This window comes from Lissotriton vulgaris, chromosome 3_1, assembly GCF_964263255.1.
Source record: "Lissotriton vulgaris chromosome 3_1, aLisVul1.2, whole genome shotgun sequence".
NCBI classification, from domain to species: Eukaryota; Metazoa; Chordata; class Amphibia; order Caudata; family Salamandridae; genus Lissotriton; species Lissotriton vulgaris.
Genome location: NC_141689.1, coordinates 1,012,343,893 through 1,012,365,036, shown reverse-complemented (window position 1 = coordinate 1,012,365,036; position 21,144 = coordinate 1,012,343,893). Strand labels below are relative to the sequence as shown.

Sequence of the window (21,144 nt, the reverse complement as noted above, 5' to 3'; positions counted from 1 at the left end):
ATAGCGGCTTACCTACAGAACAAACAACACTTGTCCTTGTTTTGTGTACCCGCTATCAAAGCCTTTATGGAAGGACTCCAGAGAATCATTCCTCCTAGACTTCCACCTTCTCCTGTGTGGAATCTTAATATAGTTCTTACAAGACTCATGGGCCCACCATTTGAGCTATTGCACAAATGTGAACTTCAATTTCTAACTTGGAAGGTAGGCTTTCTCATAGCCATCACATCTCTTCGGTGAGACGGTGAGCTCCAGGCAATAACCTTACAAGAACCTTTTTTACAAATTCACCAAAATAAAGTGGTTCTTAGGACTAACCCCAATTTTTTACCCAAAGTTGTTTCTGCCTTTCACCTCAACCAGTCTGTTGAGTAACCTGTGTTTTTTTCCTCAACCAGACTCAGTGGCAGAACATGCTCTTCAAACATTAGATGCTAAGAGAGCATTACTTTATTACATTGAAATAACTAAATCTTTTAGGAAAACGAATCAACTTTATATTGCTTTTTCACCACCTCATAGAGGCAATCCTATACCAAAAATCGGGTACTGCACGGCGGATAGTTAAGTGCATACAAATATGCTATCTTAAAGATAAACGCACATTAACGATTCCCCCTAGAGCACACTCTACATGCAAATTAGGGTCTTCCATGGCATTTTCAGGGAACATACCCGTAGATGATATTTGCAAAGCTGCAACATGGTCTACACCACACACATTCACAAAACACTATTGTGTGGATGTATTAGCGAAACAACAAGCTAGTGTGGGCCAGGCTGTTTTAAGCACACTATTTTAGACCACTGGAACAGATACTGGTTAGCCACCGCTTGGGAATAACTGCTGTATAGTCTATGCTAAAGCATATGATCTACAGCTCATATGCCTTGAATGGAAAATGCTACTTACCCAGTATGCATCTGTTCTTGGCATATAGAGCTGTAGAGTTATATGCGCCCTCCTGCCTCCCAGGGTACCTTTATCTGTTGCAGTATTATCTTACTTAGATACAATGTACATGGACATCTCTTTCTACTCTTACTAATTCCATCATCACCCTTAAGGTAAAACAATTTGGGTATGGAGTTGATGCCCATGCGCACTATCACCGAAAGGAGGAGTTAGCTACCTCCTGACTACAAAGACCTCTTCGAACAAAAACAAAGTGCAAACATCTGGAACATCCGGACCCAACACCAGATGGAGATCTATGCTAAAGCAAAGGAAATCACTTTGGCCAACAAAAAGAAATGGCAAATCAGACAATGCATAACGTGCAAGACACCATTTACTGTATATGTAGTGGAGTGCCCGTGCCCCATGCAATATGTAGGAAGCACAACTGTGGAAATGAAGAACCGTATTCTACAGCACATGAGGGCCACAATTCATAAGGACCGCTCAAATGCCATAGCCAAACATATGGAACTATCACACCAGGGGGATTGGCAAAAACTGAGATTTTATGGCATTCAAACAATAACCAAAGGTGAGCGGGGAGGTGATCGAGCGAAAAAATTGAGACAAGCTGAATCTAAATTTATCATCAACCTGAGGACCCTGCACCCTAATGGGTTGAACCAATCAGAGGAATTATATGTGCACCTATGACCAGACATTTGAATTAGAACTATATGTACAATGATCAGTGAAAATCATCAGTATGAGTCAGCCTATTGGAAGGCAGAACAAAAATTGATACAGAAGCCTATTGGAAGGCGCATGAATCAATGCACCAAATTTTGAATCTTTTTATCTAATTGTTGACTGGGTTGCACTTTCATTTATAATTAATTTTTTGTTAAACTTTCGGAAAACTACAAGGACCAGAATCCTTAGTACATCATGTGACAGGAAACACTCTTGTTTTTGAAAAAAATGAAAAAAATGTGTTTAAATGTTTGTGGGTGGGGCAAACCCGGTGATCGTGAGCAAGGTGGAGTGACACCGAAACGCGTAGATCTCTGCGCCTGTTGCCCTTTGAAAAGAAATAAATAAAAAGGATTGCTGTTTAAATCCAAGTTGGCTGTGCGACCCGTTGCTTTCCCTGCTGGGAGAAGTTGTGTTGATAAATAGCGGCTTGGTTCTGCCGCAGGATACCGCACATGCGAGAGCGCTGCAAAAACTCCCGCGAAGGAACCGCTCTGGAGGTATTATAAAGAGGGAGGCAGTGACCGCCGATGCTGTTGGACATAAGAGGAATTGTGACCAAAAAGAACAAAACATCGCCAATATTTCCAAGTGCAGAACGCAGAAAAGAACACGCGCTGAGAAGAAACGGTAAGCGCGTGCACTGAAAGGATGCGTGTGGAGTTGTCTGCCTGAAGTATGCCGGCATCGGATTGACATTGGGAAATCGAGTGACCGAGTTGTAAAACCGCAATTATTCCACTGTGATATAGCGGGACAAAAGCACTACCATTGGCCACTTAGAGAGTACCGACCAACAATTGGGGCATAACAGCAAATCTGAATGTGAAAGTTCATTAACATTAAGGGGAGACGATTAAACAGGCATTATTATGGAAAAGCGTGAAGCTAAACGCGCGACGAAAGTAACCGAATTGTTTGATAAAAGCAACCCAAGAGAAAAAACGGGTGCAGCTTCAACCTCAGGAAAAACGGATGTGAGAAGCAAACTCAAAAACTGGGAAAAACTGAGTCGAAAGGAAATTAATAAATCCTGGGAAATTATCACGCTACAGAAATACTTGGAAGCAAAGATGGTGCCCAGGGGTTTGAGAATCTTATTGATGCCCAATAACAATGACGCATCTAATGAACTGTTAGAAGAGTGGGGCGAGCATATACTTGAATCATCGTTGGGATTAATTGCCATCCTAATTAAACATATTAACATAGCTCTGGAGAAGCTAAAGGAAGAATTGCAGGAAGTGGAAAAAGAACTCGCCATTTTAAAGCTAACATCGGAAATGACCAAATTCAAGGAGGATCTTGAAACAGAAATAGAAAAACATGAGGAAACGGTAATGAATAGGAAACACTCTAAATTCATTAGAGACACGAATGATTATGCGGATGGTCGCATCTTCTCATTTGCTAGGAAATTTGATGGTTTAAAAGAACAAATGGCTTGGTCAAGTATGTCCAGTTTAGCGTCCGCCACAGTATCCAATGAACAAGTATCCAGAGAGGAAAATGAGAACGCCAAAAGGATGCCTTTTTTAGGGGACATGCGCCTCATATTACAACAACGATATTGGGAACGGAACCGCCCTACTCCACAATTCCAGTCACGGCGAGGAAGGGGAAGAGGAAGACAATGGCCTGGAAAAAATGCCACAGAAGAGGAAAAAGGAGCAAGTGGCGGAACAGAGAGGACAGGAGTGGAGACGCGAACGATGAGGCAGAGGCGGAAATAATGGATGAATTACAAGTAATCAACTTATCAGAAAGAGTACTTACAACAACTGAAACATCCTTATTAAAGAGGGGGATACATTTTTGCCCCAAAAGCCATATGAACCTGGCGCAGGTGAGAATTGACTTATACCTGTACATAAGGAAAATTAAACTAGCTAAAGCATTTAGAGAAAAAACGTTGAAAGAAAGAGACACCATTCCATCAAACACAAATGAGGACAATTTACAACTTACAGATGCAGAAGGCTTTCTGACTTTAATGAACATAACCCAAGATCCAATGCAGGAGGTGACAATGTCACAGGCTATGACTCAATGTGGAGCAGGATTGAGTGGAAAAAACCCGAAATCAAAGTTTTATCCACAACTAAGCCCCTGAAATAAGGTGGACCTGTTTCAAGAAGCAGTCATACAGGACTTATATAAACTGAAATTAAACTATGGTCCAGATAATCTAACAAAAGAGGAACGACTGGCATTAAAACATCTATCTGAAGACGACAAAATAGAAATAAAAGTTGCCGATAAAGGCGGCAACGTGATAATCCAGGATCGCAGTGCATATGAAAAGGAAGCAAATCGACAACTGAGGGATCATATGCACTACGAAAAATTGAAATCCAATCCAACCATGGAGTTAAAAAAGACAATTGATGAAAAATTGAACTGTTGGAAAGAGAAAGGATTGATTGATGATATGGAACAAAAATTCCTTACTGTGACTCACCCGATACTGGCAACTATTTATTTTTTGCCAAAGATTCACAAGGATCAAAAAAATCCACCAGGGAGACCGATAATTTCCGCAAAGGGGTCATTATTGGAGCCAATGGCGGAGTATGTCGATCATTTCCTAAAACCATTTGTATCAAAATTGAACTCCTACATACAGGACACCAGTGATCTACTACGGAGTCTTGTAGATACACTGTAGGAGAGTAGGGTCTGCAATCCTATGATCACCCAGATTTTTTGCTTTTGTTTCACTGGTTTACGACTTTCTCTGGCTGTGGGCCTGCCAATCAGACCCACAGCCTGGCTGTTCTCTTTCTAAATTACCTCATGTACCCTAGGTGCATCTACCAATTGGTACTGGGCCACCTTATCAGACCCTGTAACTCAGGGCATAGGTGTACCCAGGGCTGCCAGGGGCTGCAGCATGTATTATGCCACCCCTGGCTGGCCTCCTAAATTTGACACAACTGGCTGCATGACAGCTGGGGCAAAGTCGTGTAATCACCCTTTGCTGTAGGTGTAGTATACCTATACCTAACCCTAAAATGGACACACAGATTCCTATCAGTCACTCCTATGGCAGGCCTTGACAACCCTGAAGGCAGAGTGCTTGGAATCGTGTGAGATGGTGCTCTGGCACGAGCTGAGCCTGTCTGCAGCTTGCGGAATCAAGTCCTAATAGCTGTTCCATGATATCGCATACCATATACTCTTAAGTGCATTATAATCCTCGCGGTTAAATGCTATCTTTGGTATTGCTTTATCAAAACATGTCGAGTAAGGTGTCATACGAATTGGAATACTAACCCCTCGCCAATTCTGGCGACGGGGTTAGCATTCCACCCTTCTAGAGGGACACGACATGTATGTAACTGTGAACCCCGGTTAAAGTTAACTGAAGCCTCAGCTCCACAAAATGGATGCTGCCACCACAGACACGAGTCTGACCCCCTGCAGCTGGGAGTCCTTCCAGTGAGGGGAGCCTGGACAAAGGGTTTCCTGTCAGGGGCGGTGCTAGCACCGTCCCAGACATGGTTTTGTGTATCCTGGGTAGGCAGGGCTTTACAGGAAGGTGACTGCTGAGTGGCACCCCGGTGCTCACTACGCATAGGCCGGTCGGAACCAGTTCCAGGGGCACACCAGCCCCTGGCCTGGGGAAGTCCGGCATGGCTGAGGGGTGTAACCACCCCCCACCTAGTCCCACCCATAGGCAGGACCTAGTCACCGGGTCAGCCCCCTTTTTTAGTATAAAGATGGGAGCGGGCCCCCTGTTAAAATTAGATCATCTTTGGAATCAAGATACCACTTTCTTCGAAAGGACTTCACGATTTCTTCTTCAAGATTCTCCCTTGTGGCTAAGGAGTAGTCACCCTGCATCCGCAGGCACCATCCTAAAGAACACTGCGGTCTGCTGCAAGTCCTTCATCACGAATCCGACGACCCAGCTCGACGAGACCCGGCTTCCCTGGCACCTCTGACCTCTACTCACCTCTACAGCCCAGCTGAGAACCGTGAGTGCGACGAGACCTCAAGGGACCGACGATCGCCAAGACTGCACGACATCTTTACTGCAAGCCCACCGTGTCCTCCACTGGTGAGTGCTTTGGGGTCCGAGAAGCCCCGACCCTGCGCAGCTCCAGCACCCAAGATCAGCCCCCCTGCATCTCCACGATCTGCGTGGGGCCCTTCTGCTGTTTGCTGTGCACCGCGTTGTTTGGCTACTAGCCGGCTGGCTTGTGGCCTTCTGAACGACGCCCAACGACTTCACGACTGCTGGTCTGGTTGCTCCAGACTGGCCCTTGCTTCCTTGTTCAAGAGAGGCACCCCGGACCCTCCTGGTCCACTCCAGACGCCATTTTAGGTCCACCGCGTGGGCTTGAATTTGCCAAGGCTTTGTTGCCCAATCCTGGGTCCAGCGACGCCGACAGCTTCTATCTTCGTGGGACAGCTCGATCCTCCATCCTGGTCGCCGACAACGCCTCCTGGTCCGTGAGATCTTCGAGTCAAGCGTCACCCACTCACCTAGTCGAGGTGGCTACCATCCGGTGCCCTCCTGGTGCCCACTGACTACTGGCTAGTAGTCTCGAACTTGGTCCCCTCTGCTTTCAGGTGTCATCTATCTTCAAGATCCAGGCTTGGATCCGACTGAACTTTCTTCACTGGTCACCGGCCAGCATCTTTTCTTCCGGCTCCTGGTCCGTCTACGAGGATTCCCGACGTCTTTTCAGACCTATGCAGCTGCAGCCCCTGGGCTAGGTAACTTCGGCATTTCGGTGCCCCAGCATAGCCTCACTATCCAAGGGTCAGAATCTACTTTCGTTTTCTCCCTACCAGGTCGGGTTCGCCCGAGAACACTAACTTTCTAATTCCTAGCTACCATAGACTTTTGTCCCGCATCTCGCGTGAGAGTGCACACACTGCACCCGAGTCCCCTAGGCCTCCTAGAAGTAATCTAACGATTCCCTAGTCAAGTCCTAGCGATTCCAAAAGCTATTAGTACTGTACTTACCTGCTAGGAATTTCGCATTCCACTTTCAGAGTATATGGTTTTCCGTGCCCCTCGGGCATTTGCATATACTGTGCTAACTTAAGTATTTTTGTAAGAGTTTTGGTTTGTGCTTAGTACCCTGTCCTCATAAAGAGTACAGGGCTGTTGTGATCTTTAAATAAATAACTGTTTATTTTCATAACACTTGTGTGGTGTCCTTTCACTTGGTATTCAAGGGGTATATGTGTGGTAAACAGCTGGCTTAACACGCCCTCTCGAGTCTTTAGCCTTAGACTGCTCGTATCCACGCTACTAGGATAGCTGGTCTATAAGGTTGACTTACAACCAATCATCAATAAGGGTTGCTGGACTGATACATAGTGTTCACTAGAATAGTGAGCACTGCATATCAGGCCACCTTCTCACATTGGTGAGCAGCGGTTGGGATTTGAGCTTGCTGTTGTTTTACCACACGTATCCTAAGAATATCTTGTTGAAAGATCACATAAGTACTGTTAGGTACACATAACTAAAGCTTAGAATACTCTGAGTTCTACTGAACCAGCTGTTGTAGCTCCTCAAGGCTTAGCACACCTTGGCTGCAACTCTTAGCAAGGGATCAGTAGGTAAACACATAGTGTAGGTAGGTGCATCACTTACACCACACTAGAAACAGTATGTCGGACAAAGGAGGAAACACTGAGGTTCCCCTTGTGTCAGTTGACCCTCCACAGGTCATCCCTTCAAGATATACTGCGCTTAGCTTCCATGAGTTACGACAAGTGTGTACCTCTAGGAAGATTAAGCAGGGGTCTAACCCCACAACTGCCTTTCTGATTGGTCTCTTAGAGACTCATGATGCAAGGAGGGCTGGTAACCCAGACCCTTCTAATTCAGATGGCAACATGCCCTCCTTACAGGGTCCCTTTGATGCCCAGGACCATCCTCTTCAGGAAGCAGATGATGCTGATGATGAGGATGATGATTTGGTATCAGGGGATGAGGCAGAAAAGGAACAGGTAGAAGTCAGCAGACTAACCAGGTCCAACTTAAGCAGACATGAGATGGGCACTAGGGGACCCTTGGGGCCACTCTCAGGTCAGCTTAACATTGGGAATGGACGAGATAGATCTCTATCAAGAGGCTCTATCAGATCCCTTCATACCAATGGCTCTCAACGTTCCTCTCAAAGGGGAATGACATCTCCCCAGAGGAGAATGTATGAAGCTAAGGAAAAGGCAGCCAATCTGAGGATTGAAAGGGAAGAACTTGCCCTGGCCAAAGAGAGGCTTGCCTTTGCTAGAGAGCAACAATTGAGTGGGACAGTCCCCACTGGTGGCAGCATTGTACCTAGCAATAGGGAAAGGAGTTTTGATACAAAACACCTTGGTAAGATAGTGCCCCCTTTAAACAAGGGGATGACATCCACAAATGGATTACTGCTTTGGAGAGGGCCTGCACTGTGCAAGGTGTTCCCCCAAGTCAGTGGGCAGCTATCTTGTGGCTCTCCTTTGAGGGTAAAGGAAGAGACAAGCTCCTCACCACAAGGGTGGAGGATGCTAATGATTACCAAGTCTTGAAAAATGCACTGGTTGATGGGTTTGGCCTAACCACTGAGCAGTACAGGGTGCTGTTCAGGGATACCCAGAAAACTCAGTCTCAAGATTGGGCTGACTTTGTAGATTGTGCCACTAAGGCTTTTGAGGGCTGGTTGCTGGGCAGTAAGGTTACTGATTATAAAGGATTGTACAATTTGATGATGAGAGAGCAAATTTTAAACAATTGTCAGAACCAGTTGTTGCATCAGCATCTTGTTGACTCAGATCTGACCTCTCCCCAAGAATTGGGAAAGAAGGCAGACAGATGGGTTAGAACAAGAGTTAAACAGAACCAGGGCCAGAATCAAGGTGGTCAGAAGAAAGCAGACCAGAAGGGTAAAGATTCTAAGGGGGAACAAAATGACCAGAAGTCTTCGACAGGTCCCCAACAACCCAAAGAGGGTGGGGGTCAGGCTCCCCAAAAGAAGAAAGAAGGCCAATCTAAAAGGTGGTGCCAATACTGCAAAAGTAAAACTCACTGGTTTAGTGAGTGCACCAAGAAAGGAGGAGGGCAGACTCCTGCCACTGCAGCCCCTAAGGCACCTGTGCCCCCTAGTACAGCCAGCAGTGGTAGTGCACCTCCCAAGGGTTTAGTAGGGTTAACCCTGGGTTCTGAGGGGTGTGACAACTTAGTTGGTACACTCACTCAGGCTGTCCTTGTTTGTACAGGGGATGTGGATATGTCCCCTGACATAAGTCCCAATACTTTGGGCAAATACAGACAGACACCTTTTATTAATGGAAAAATGGCTCAGGCCTATAGGGACACTTGTGCCAGTGTCACAATGGTGACACCTAGCTTTGTGGACCCTGGACAGATCATGCCAGGTACAGAATTCCTGGTGACCAATGCAAGCAATGTCACTACCAATCATAGTATGGCAATTGTAGCTTTCTCCTGGGGAGGGGTAACTGGCCAAAAGAAGGTTGTAGTTAGTTCAGACCTCCCAGTGGATTGTTTGTTGGGCAATGATTTGGAGTCATCACAATGGTCAGAAGTGGAGCAGAGGACTCATCTGGAAATGTTAGGTTTGCCAGCACATGTGTTTGCTGTGACTAGGTCACAGGCCAGAAGATGCCCCACTGAACAGGTGCTGGATCCTGGAACAATGGACCAGACACCTTCCAAGAAAAAGAGCAGTAGGGTTAAGGCTGTGCCTTCCCCCTTGCCCCAGGTTGTGGATCAAGTCTCAGAGGAGGCTGACCTGCAGGAATTGAGGGAAACTGAGCCTAGAGAGTTTGAACTTGATCAAGTTGAATTCTTGGGTTCAGGGGGACCCTCAAGGGAAGACCTGGGGAAGGACCAGTTAGGCTGCCCTTCTCTTGAACCCCTCAGACAGCAGGCTGCTGCTGAGGCTGCTGGGAACGCCACAGGTACCCACAAGGTATACTGGGAAGATGGACTCCTGTACACTGAGTCAAGAGACCCCAAGCCTGGCATGACCAGGAGGCTGGTTGTACCCTTGTCTCAGAGAGGTTTCCTACTTACCTTGGCCCATGAGATTCCCTTAGCAGGACACTTAGGCCAGACAAAGACTTGGGACAGGCTTGTCTCACACTTTCACTGGCCTCACATGAATGAGGATACCAAGGAGTTTTGTCGCTCCTGTGTCACTTGCCAAGCCAGTGGTAAGTCAGGTGGCACAACAAAGGCCCCCCTTATACCAATGCCTGTGGTGGGGGTGCCCTTTGAAAGGGTGGGGATTGACATTGTTGGTCCAATGGAACCCCAGACAGCGTCAGGGCACAAGTTTATACTGGTGGTAGTGGATCATGCCACCAGGTATCCTGAAGCTATTCCACTTAGGACCACCACAGCCCCTGTGGTGGCAAGGGCCCTAGTTGGAGTGTTCTCCAGAGTGGGCTTCCCTAAGGAGGTTGTCTCTGACAGAGGTGCAAACTTCATGTCAAGCTATTTAACTGCTATGTGGAAGGAGTGTGGTGTCAATTACAAATTCACTACACCCTATCACCCACAATGCAATGGGCTTGTTGAAAGGTTCAACAGGACCCTAAAAGGGATGATTCATGGACTACCTGAAACACTCAGGCGTAGATGGGATGTCCTGATGCCCTGCCTTCTGTTTGCTTACAGAGAGGTCCCACAAAAGGGGGTTGGCTACAGCCCTTTTGAACTTTTGTATGGGCATCCTGTGAGAGGCCCCTTGTGTTTGGTGAAGGAAGGATGGGAGAGACCTCTCAAAAAGCCTGCAACCAACATAATGGACTATGTACTTGGTCTCCGCTCCAGGATGGCTGAGTATATGGAGAAGGCATCAGAAAACCTTAAGGCCAGTCAAGAACTTCAAAAAGCTTGGCATGACCAAAAGGCTGTCCTGACTGTTTATCAGCCTGGACAGAAGGTGTGGGTGTTGGAGCCAGTGGCCCCAGCAGCACTCAAAGACAAATGGTCTGGGCCCCACACAATTCTTGAGCAAAAGGGAGAGGTCACCTACCTGGTGGACCTTGGAACTCCCAGGAGTCCCCACAGGGTACTCCATGTCAACAGGCTCAAAGCATATGTCGACAGGAAGGACATGAGCTTGCTCATGGCCATAGATGAGGGACAGGAGGAAGAGAGTGACCCTCTCCCAGACCTGCTCACTCAGAATCCTGATGATGGGTCAGTAGATGGTGTTGTCTTTTGTGGCAGCCTCTCTGAACATCAGCAGAAAGACTGTAAACAGGTTCTTCAGTCTTTCAGACATATGTTCTCTCTGACACCCAGTCAGACCAATTGGTGTACCCATGAGGTTGACACTGGTGACAGCCTGCCAGTCAAGAGTAAAATCTACAGGCAGCCTGATCATGTTAGAGACTGCATAAAAACTGAAGTGCAGAAAATGTTGGAATTGGGAGTCATTGAACCCTCAGATAGCCCTTGGGCTAGTCCAGTAGTTCTAGTGCCAAAGCCTCACACCCAAGATGGTAAGAGAGAGATGAGGTTTTGCGTAGACTACAGGGGTCTCAATGCAGTCACTAAGACTGATGCCCATCCAATACCAAGGGCAGATGAACTTATAGATAGATTGGCTTCTGCCAACTACTTAAGTACATTTGACTTAACAGCTGGGTATTGGCAAATCAGGTTAGCTGAGGATGCCAAACCCAAAACAGCATTTTCAACCCCTGGTGGGCATTATCAATTTGTGGTAATGCCCTTTGGTCTGAAAAATGCACCTGCCACCTTCCAAAGGTTGGTGAATCAAGTCCTTACTGGGCTGGATGACTACTGTGCAGCATATCTAGATGATATTGCTGTCTTTAGCTCCACCTGGGAGGATCACCTGGTCCACCTGAGGAAAGTGTTAGAGGCTCTGCAAGCAGCAGGCCTCACTATCAAGGCCACCAAGTGCCAGATAGGGCAGACACAGGTTGTATACCTGGGCCACCTTGTAGGTGGAGGCCAGGTTCAGCCACTGGAGAGCAAAATACAGTCAATCAGGGACTGGGCTCCTCCAACCACCCAGACTCAGGTTCGAGCTTTCTTGGGCCTGACTGGATACTACAGAAAATTTGTCAGGAACTATGGTTCCATTGTGACACCATTAAATGAACTGACAAGTAAAAAAATGCCAAAAAAGGTTCAGTGGACAGCAGGCTGTCAAAAAGCATTCGATGACCTAAAGCAGGCCATGTGCACAGCACCTATCCTTAAGAGTCCAGACTACTCCAAACCATTCATTGTCCAAACAGATGCTTCTGAGTTGGGTGTGGGAGCTGTTCTTTCTCAACTGAATTTTGATGGTCAGGATCAGCCCATTGCTTTTATAAGCAGAAGGCTGACCCCCAGAGAGAAGAATTGGTCAGCTATTGAGAGGGAGGCCTTTGCTGTGGTTTGGGCCCTGAAGAAGCTGAGGCCATACTTGTTTGGCACTCACTTCAAGATTCAGACCGACCATAAGCCCCTCTTGTGGCTAAATCAGATGAAGGGTGAAAACCCCAAACTGCTTAGGTGGTCCATTTCCCTACAGGGGATGGACTTTACAGTGGAACATAGACCTGGTACTGATCATGGCAATGCCGATGGGCTCTCCAGATATTTCCACTTAGAACAAGAAGACTCACCTGGTCAAGGTTAGCTTATTGTCCCAAAGTTTGGGGGGGGGTCATGTAGGAGAGTAGGGTCTGCAATCCTATGATCACCCAGATTTTTTGCTTTTGTTTCACTGGTTTACGACTTTCTCTGGCTGTGGGCCTGCCAATCAGACCCACAGCCTGGCTGTTCTCTTTCTAAATTACCTCATGTACCCTAGGTGCATCTACCAATTGGTACTGGGCCACCTTATCAGACCCTGTAACTCAGGGCATAGGTGTACCCAGGGCTGCCAGGGGCTGCAGCATGTATTATGCCACCCCTGGCTGGCCTCCTAAATTTGACACAACTGGCTGCATGACAGCTGGGGCAAAGTCGTGTAATCACCCTTTGCTGTAGGTGTAGTATACCTATACCTAACCCTAAAATGGACACACAGATTCCTATCAGTCACTCCTATGGCAGGCCTTGACAACCCTGAAGGCAGAGTGCTTGGAATCGTGTGAGATGGTGCTCTGGCACGAGCTGAGCCTGTCTGCAGCTTGCGGAATCAAGTCCTAATAGCTGTTCCATGATATCGCATACCATATACTCTTAAGTGCATTATAATCCTCGCGGTTAAATGCTATCTTTGGTATTGCTTTATCAAAACATGTCGAGTAAGGTGTCATACGAATTGGAATACTAACCCCTCGCCAATTCTGGCGACGGGGTTAGCATTCCACCCTTCTAGAGGGACACGACATGTATGTAACTGTGAACCCCGGTTAAAGTTAACTGAAGCCTCAGCTCCACAAAATGGATGCTGCCACCACAGACACGAGTCTGACCCCCTGCAGCTGGGAGTCCTTCCAGTGAGGGGAGCCTGGACAAAGGGTTTCCTGTCAGGGGCGGTGCTAGCACCGTCCCAGACATGGTTTTGTGTATCCTGGGTAGGCAGGGCTTTACAGGAAGGTGACTGCTGAGTGGCACCCCGGTGCTCACTACGCATAGGCCGGTCGGAACCAGTTCCAGGGGCACACCAGCCCCTGGCCTGGGGAAGTCCGGCATGGCTGAGGGGTGTAACCACCCCCCACCTAGTCCCACCCATAGGCAGGACCTAGTCACCGGGTCAGCCCCCTTTTTTAGTATAAAGATGGGAGCGGGCCCCCTGTTAAAATTAGATCATCTTTGGAATCAAGATACCACTTTCTTCGAAAGGACTTCACGATTTCTTCTTCAAGATTCTCCCTTGTGGCTAAGGAGTAGTCACCCTGCATCCGCAGGCACCATCCTAAAGAACACTGCGGTCTGCTGCAAGTCCTTCATCACGAATCCGACGACCCAGCTCGACGAGACCCGGCTTCCCTGGCACCTCTGACCTCTACTCACCTCTACAGCCCAGCTGAGAACCGTGAGTGCGACGAGACCTCAAGGGACCGACGATCGCCAAGACTGCACGACATCTTTACTGCAAGCCCACCGTGTCCTCCACTGGTGAGTGCTTTGGGGTCCGAGAAGCCCCGACCCTGCGCAGCTCCAGCACCCAAGATCAGCCCCCCTGCATCTCCACGATCTGCGTGGGGCCCTTCTGCTGTTTGCTGTGCACCGCGTTGTTTGGCTACTAGCCGGCTGGCTTGTGGCCTTCTGAACGACGCCCAACGACTTCACGACTGCTGGTCTGGTTGCTCCAGACTGGCCCTTGCTTCCTTGTTCAAGAGAGGCACCCCGGACCCTCCTGGTCCACTCCAGACGCCATTTTAGGTCCACCGCGTGGGCTTGAATTTGCCAAGGCTTTGTTGCCCAATCCTGGGTCCAGCGACGCCGACAGCTTCTATCTTCGTGGGACAGCTCGATCCTCCATCCTGGTCGCCGACAACGCCTCCTGGTCCGTGAGATCTTCGAGTCAAGCGTCACCCACTCACCTAGTCGAGGTGGCTACCATCCGGTGCCCTCCTGGTGCCCACTGACTACTGGCTAGTAGTCTCGAACTTGGTCCCCTCTGCTTTCAGGTGTCATCTATCTTCAAGATCCAGGCTTGGATCCGACTGAACTTTCTTCACTGGTCACCGGCCAGCATCTTTTCTTCCGGCTCCTGGTCCGTCTACGAGGATTCCCGACGTCTTTTCAGACCTATGCAGCTGCAGCCCCTGGGCTAGGTAACTTCGGCATTTCGGTGCCCCAGCATAGCCTCACTATCCAAGGGTCAGAATCTACTTTCGTTTTCTCCCTACCAGGTCGGGTTCGCCCGAGAACACTAACTTTCTAATTCCTAGCTACCATAGACTTTTGTCCCGCATCTCGCGTGAGAGTGCACACACTGCACCCGAGTCCCCTAGGCCTCCTAGAAGTAATCTAACGATTCCCTAGTCAAGTCCTAGCGATTCCAAAAGCTATTAGTACTGTACTTACCTGCTAGGAATTTCGCATTCCACTTTCAGAGTATATGGTTTTCCGTGCCCCTCGGGCATTTGCATATACTGTGCTAACTTAAGTATTTTTGTAAGAGTTTTGGTTTGTGCTTAGTACCCTGTCCTCATAAAGAGTACAGGGCTGTTGTGATCTTTAAATAAATAACTGTTTATTTTCATAACACTTGTGTGGTGTCCTTTCACTTGGTATTCAAGGGGTATATGTGTGGTAAACAGCTGGCTTAACACGCCCTCTCGAGTCTTTAGCCTTAGACTGCTCGTATCCACGCTACTAGGATAGCTGGTCTATAAGGTTGACTTACAACCAATCATCAATAAGGGTTGCTGGACTGATACATAGTGTTCACTAGAATAGTGAGCACTGCATATCAGGCCACCTTCTCACATACACCATGGCAGGAATCCTATTGGCTGATCTCAATGGATGTGATTGGTTTATACACCAACATTGACAATGACATGGGTGTGAAAGCATGCAACTTCTTCTTAAAGGAGAGAACTTTGGAATTCAACAACCACAACAAAATGCTACAAGAAGTGTTGACAATTTGCCTAGAACAAAACATTTTCACCTTCGGTGGAGAAATCTTCAAACAACGGAGTGGGACGGCTATGGGTTTTTCCTTTAGTCCATCTTATGCGTGTCTCACTATGGGATGGTGGGAGCAGGAAATTGCGTGGAATTCAACAAATGAATTATCTGTGAATAAAGTGGTGAGTTGGAAGAGATTCATCGATGATTTATTAATAATCTGGGATGGAACAGAATCAGAATTCCAGGAATACTTTCAGATAATGAACAACAGTGTGAAAAATCTTAAATTCACTTACAATATGAGTAAGGAGAGAATCATATTCCTGGACACAGAAATTTATGTAAAAAATCAACAAATACATACGACTCTCCACCGCAAATCAACATCGACAAATGCCACACTAGAAGCCACCAGCTTCCACCAAAAAACATTACTCAATAGCATTCCGTACGGAGAATTTTTGAGAATCCGTAGGATATGCAGTGAAGAAGATGAGCGGAAGAAGAACAGCAAAAAGACAATGGAAAGATTTATCAAAAGGAAATACCCACAACAAACAGTGAGAAACAGTCTCATTAAAAGCAATACAAAAACACGAGAGGAATGTTTGAAGAGAAAAAACAAAGAGGATGATCCAGAGACGAAGAAAATTCGCCTAATCATTGATTATTCACAAGAAAGTGAAAAGATTGGCAAAATTCTCCGTAAGAATTGGAAGTTGTTACAATTAGACAACACTGTTAAGGAGCTCATGGGAACGCACCCTACGATAACATATAGGCGTGCAAAAAATCTAAAGGATCACCTAATACACAGCCATTTCCAGAAAAAACGACAGGATGACTGGCTGAAAACCAAAGGTTTCATGAAATTTCATGGTTGCAAAATGTGCCAGATAGCCAAGCAAACAAAGGAAATCACTTTGGCCAACAAAAAGAAATGGCAAATCAGACAATGCATAACGTGCAAGACACCATTTACCGTATATGTAGTGGAGTGCCCGTGCCCCATGCAATATGTGGGAAGCACAACTGTGGAACTGAAGAACCGTATTCTACAGCACATGAGGGCCACAATTCATAAGGACCGCTCAAATGCCATAGCCAAACATATGGAACTATCACACCAGGGGGATTAGCAAAAACTGAGATTTTATGGCATTCAAACAATAACCAAAGGTGAGCGGGGAGGTGATCGAGCGAAAAAATTGAGACAAGCTGAATCTAAATTTATCATCAACCTGAGGACCCTGCACCCTAATGGGTTGAACCAATCAGAGGAATTATATGTGCACCTATGACCAGACATTTGAATTAGAACTATATGTACAATGATCAGTGAAAATCATCAGTATGAGTCAGCCTATTGGAAGTCAGAACAAAAATTGATACAGAAGCCTATTGGAAGGCGCATGAATCAATGCACCAAATTTTGAATCTTTTTATCTAATTGTTGACTGGGTTGCACTTTCATTTATAATTAATTTTTTGTTAAACTTTCGGAAAACTACCAGGACCAGAATCCTTAGTACATCATGTGACAGGAAACACTCTTGTTTTTGAAAAACATGAAAAAAATGTGTTTAAATGTTTGTGGGTGGGGCAAACCCGGTGATCGTGAGCAAGGTGGAGTGACACCGAAACGCGTAGATCTCTGCGCCTGTTGCCCTTTGAAAAGAAATAAATTAAAAAGGATTGCTGTTTAAATCCAAGTTGGCTGTGCGACCCGTTGCTTTCCCTGCTGGGAGAAGTTGTGTTGATATATATATATATATATATATATATATATATATATATATATATATATATATATATATATATATATATATATATATATATATATATATATATGCTTTTCACAGTCAGCTTCGTTTATCAAGAGAGACTGCTCGGACACCTTTCTTGTGCAGTTACAAATAACGATTTATTGGCAACAACAACGCGTTTCGGCGATTGAGGCTAATCAAGGCTTAATCGCCGAAACGCGTTGTTGTTGCCAATAAATCGTTATTTGTAACTGCACAAGAAAGGTGTCCGAGCAGTCTCTCTTGATAAACGAAGCTGACTGTGAAAAGCGTGTTTGGGACTTCCGGTCCCCTTGCTCGGACCGACCGCTGTCAGCAAGTCCGACTCTACATATTAAGTTCCACAAGTTGCCTTTCTTTGGAAAGCACTCACAGCAAGAGTTTTCAAAGCGCAGGGACACCTTTAAATGAAAGACAAATACAATCTTATCGCATGCCTCGCCTGACGCGTTTCAGAGATAGACTCTTTCCTCAGAGGCCAGTGATTGTTTCAAAACTTCACCAACTGATTATCCCCTCTTTAAGTATCACGCCCATCCAGGCATTTGAAATGGTGCATCACGGGAGTTGGAGTGCAAATTAAACCCATGTGGGTCAGAAACAGAGGACACTTGTAAATATAAGCAGCATACCTTCTTTATTTATGGGGGCACTTTTAATGAATGAACATTTGTCTGAATAAAGAAGGTATGCTGCTTATATTTACAAGTGTCCTCTGTTTATGACCCACATGGGTTTAATATGCACTCCAACTCCCGTGATGCTTTCATTTAAAGGTGTCCCTGCGCTTTGCAAACTGTTGCTGTGAGTGCTTTCCAAAGAAAGGCAACTTGTGGAACTTAATATATATATATATATATATATATATATTTACATATTTATTTATTTATTGGTGGATCGTCTTCTTTTCGCACCTTAAAACAACTACATTTGCAGTGAGCTCTAGGCAGTCAACTTTTAAATGCACAACATTTACGTCATACCAATTCCGTCTTGTTTTCCGTTATATACACCACCAACAGGTTTCCTTGGACTCCTGCTATCTCAATTAGTTATTGTCGTCTCCTGAAAGGACAAAGAACTGGAGGTTATCATTTTCTCTGCTCCTATTTTCAGTCAGGTTGAATAACTGCTTTATCTTCAGGAGACAAAGTAGTTTGAACCCACATAATAAAGCTGTTACGAGATTAGCAGTGAGGTAGTGCTGTTGTCGCATCTGAGCTCCCAGCACTAATAAAGCTAATTATGGCCGCCTATTTTTAACACACAATTCATTCTTGGTGGCAAAATCTTTTAACAACACGTATGCCAAGAAATAGGAGGAGGAGGCAGCATTAGTAGATGGTACTGTGGGATGCACACAAGCAAGGGGCTACCTTTGGTTTGTGTGGTGCTGTTCAAGAACCATGCGCGAAGATCCTTAGCATCTATTGCGAAGCAGTGACTCCAGGGAAAGCTGTCCTCCATTTTGAGCATGTGATGATGATGAAGAGAGTGAAATCTCCTGCTTTGTGCATCCAGAGAACACCAGTAGATTTCTCCTCTAAATAGGTAACTTCACCTTTGATTAAAACTCAAGTGAGTGTATAAATGCTTGTTGATCTTGTAAAAGGGAATCACAGCTAATGAAAGGATGATTCATCGGCAGCAATATGGCAGTGCATTATGTACTTAATTTTAGAAGTGTGGTTGAGCCAGAGGTGTACTTTTGCTTTTGGTAAGGCATACAGAACAAAGCAGATCTTGGAGAGTGATTTCTGTGCTTTTTTCTAATAGTAATCTGGGAATGTTTCTTCCAGGTGGACGGAACTGACCTCAGAGATGCCAGCCATGAACAAGCTGTGGAAGCGATACGAAAAGCGGGCAATCCGGTTATCTTTTTGGTGCAGAGCATAATAAACAGACCAAGAGTAAGTACTGAAAGAATGATCTGGAGCCCAATTTAAGGGGCACCGTATGTTTTTAGATTTTTGTGGTATCAGCTATGGAAAAGGCACCTGACTAAATATTCATCCCAGGCGACACAGTGTCTGCTCCGTTGTGGAAGAACTAATCATTACCACAACAAAGATATATAAAGTTTACATTATTTGGGTTGCAGTCCCTTTAGAAATTAAAAATATAGTTATTTTTAAGTATTGCAATACTTCTATTTAGGGCACCAGCAGGCTCAGTGAATTGTGCATAGTTAGGGGATTTTTGTACAGTCACTTAAAAAAATATCTGACTTTTCTCAGTAACTGCACTCTTCTTTTACCTTATTTTTCCTTTGTTCTGTGCGGTCCTGTGGGTAGTATAGTCAGTACTATTTAGGGTACTGCATCTTCAGGGGTTACATGCATTAAATTGAGCAGTCAAACGTGTGCTGTGATTAACTGGTGGGCTCCTCCAAGTCAGACATGTGGTTCACAACCTCTGAATTTTCAGAAGAAGTTGAAAGAAAATATGTATTTTCAAACACTAGCAGGAGTACAATGTTAAGACATTTTTTTCACTTTGCAGTTGTTTGCATTAGTCATAATTATGAGTTAATTAGTTGTCTTCTGCTGGTGGACCTGATGGTTAGCCATCGAACACAACAGCATTTTTTTTCCTTTTCACCAAGGATGAGATTAAATGTTCCACCTCTAGCACTGTTTCTTTACTTTTTTGTTCTTCTTTCCAGAAATAAAATAATGCCTGCAACAGGTGCTTTCAATATTGTGTTACTTTTTGTTAGATCTACTATGTCACACACAGATTGTTTGTTTTTTATTCTGCTTTGTTGTGACATTGGAAAACATATGTAGATTGAGAGTACGTTATTGTCTTCCTGCAACAGTTGTATTCCACCCTTCCAGTTTAGAAAAGGCCTCATGCTCAACTTCTCTGCCCAACATGACACCTAGGTTGAAGCAGCACTGAGAAACTCCTTTAGAATGTCGTGTGCGTCAAAGCATTACCCCTAGGACAAGCTATTTGCAGTTCAATGTACAGTACTGGAGCCCATTACAGAATTATGCCAATACATTTTTTTTTACCTTTAACTGTTGTTTTACAGTGCATGGGATGTTATGAACTCCCATGTGTTGAGATGAATTCCACAAAAGCTAAAAAGAGGCCACACAGATTAAGCCAGTATCATTTGGCGCTGACTGCTTATCAATCTAAAGAAGTTAGATCATCAGGAGACATTGGCCAGTCTCATTCAATACATGGGGGCAGAACAAAATCTGATTTGTTTTTAGTTTGTCCAAAACAATAATGTACAGAAATATTTCCCGGGGTGATTTTGTAATGTCTTGGTCATTTGCAAGAATGCCGCCCATCAACATTGTGTTTCATTGATTAAGTACATGCCTTAGATTCAAAATCTACTGGGCTATTTTTCTTAGTAAAACCTTGGGCGGTTGTCTGGAATAGTAGTTTGCAGGACATGCGCATCTATACAAAAAACCTAGCTCCCAAACCAGTATTACATCAGATGCTAATTTCTGTCCACTGTTCCTTTCTGGTATCAGTCCCTTAATTCTGGCTGATCAAAATACCCCTTTTACATTTAGTTTTTGTTATGATTTGGAACCTGTCCAGATTAGTAACCGTTTTCAGGGTATACATTTTAAGCAAAAAAGTGATTACTGCTTCAACTTCAAATTCAAGACTTACATTCATTGTTTATGTTGCTGTATCTGAAGATGTTTATAATCAATCACTATTGTCAGGGCCAAAACGTTTTTCTGAATATTACCAAAACCTCAGTGATATAAATAACGTTTTGGAGTGATGCTAGTTTCTCACAGTAGAACCTTTGCAATACTCAATATAGTTTCAATTGAGCATATTATGCATTTTACTCGTGTTAAGTATTTCCCAATAGTTGGTGAGATAATTTTTTTAATACCTATTCTTAATACCAGATCATCCACAAGGTCATTCGGAAATTCTTTTAAAGCCATTCCAACAATTCCCAGCCAGAGATCATCTCCTTTTCTACCCAAGTGTCATGATTCTGCTTAGTTACAGAGTCCTTGTCCTTTTTCATGAGTTTTCTCTCTGGTGACAGAACCCCACAATTACACTGTATTCCTTCGTTTTAGTGGTGATCATGAAAGCACTGTTAAAATATAGGTTTTTCCATCATGTATGAACTATCTCTCCCTAACGTTGTG

General features: G+C 45.1%; 1 protein-coding gene across 9 annotated transcripts in view; it reads left to right on the top strand.

The window, feature by feature from the left end:
* Positions 1–21,144, top strand: part of MPDZ (multiple PDZ domain crumbs cell polarity complex component) — an 856,387-nt gene that overhangs the window by 478,551 nt on the left and 356,692 nt on the right. For all 9 annotated transcript variants that reach the window (XM_086961394.1, XM_086961393.1, XM_086961386.1 and 6 more), the window contains one exon: positions 18,796–18,906. In XM_086961394.1, coding sequence (XP_086817520.1) covers positions 18,796–18,906 — 111 coding nt within the window. The remainder of the gene's footprint in view (positions 1–18,795; positions 18,907–21,144) is intronic.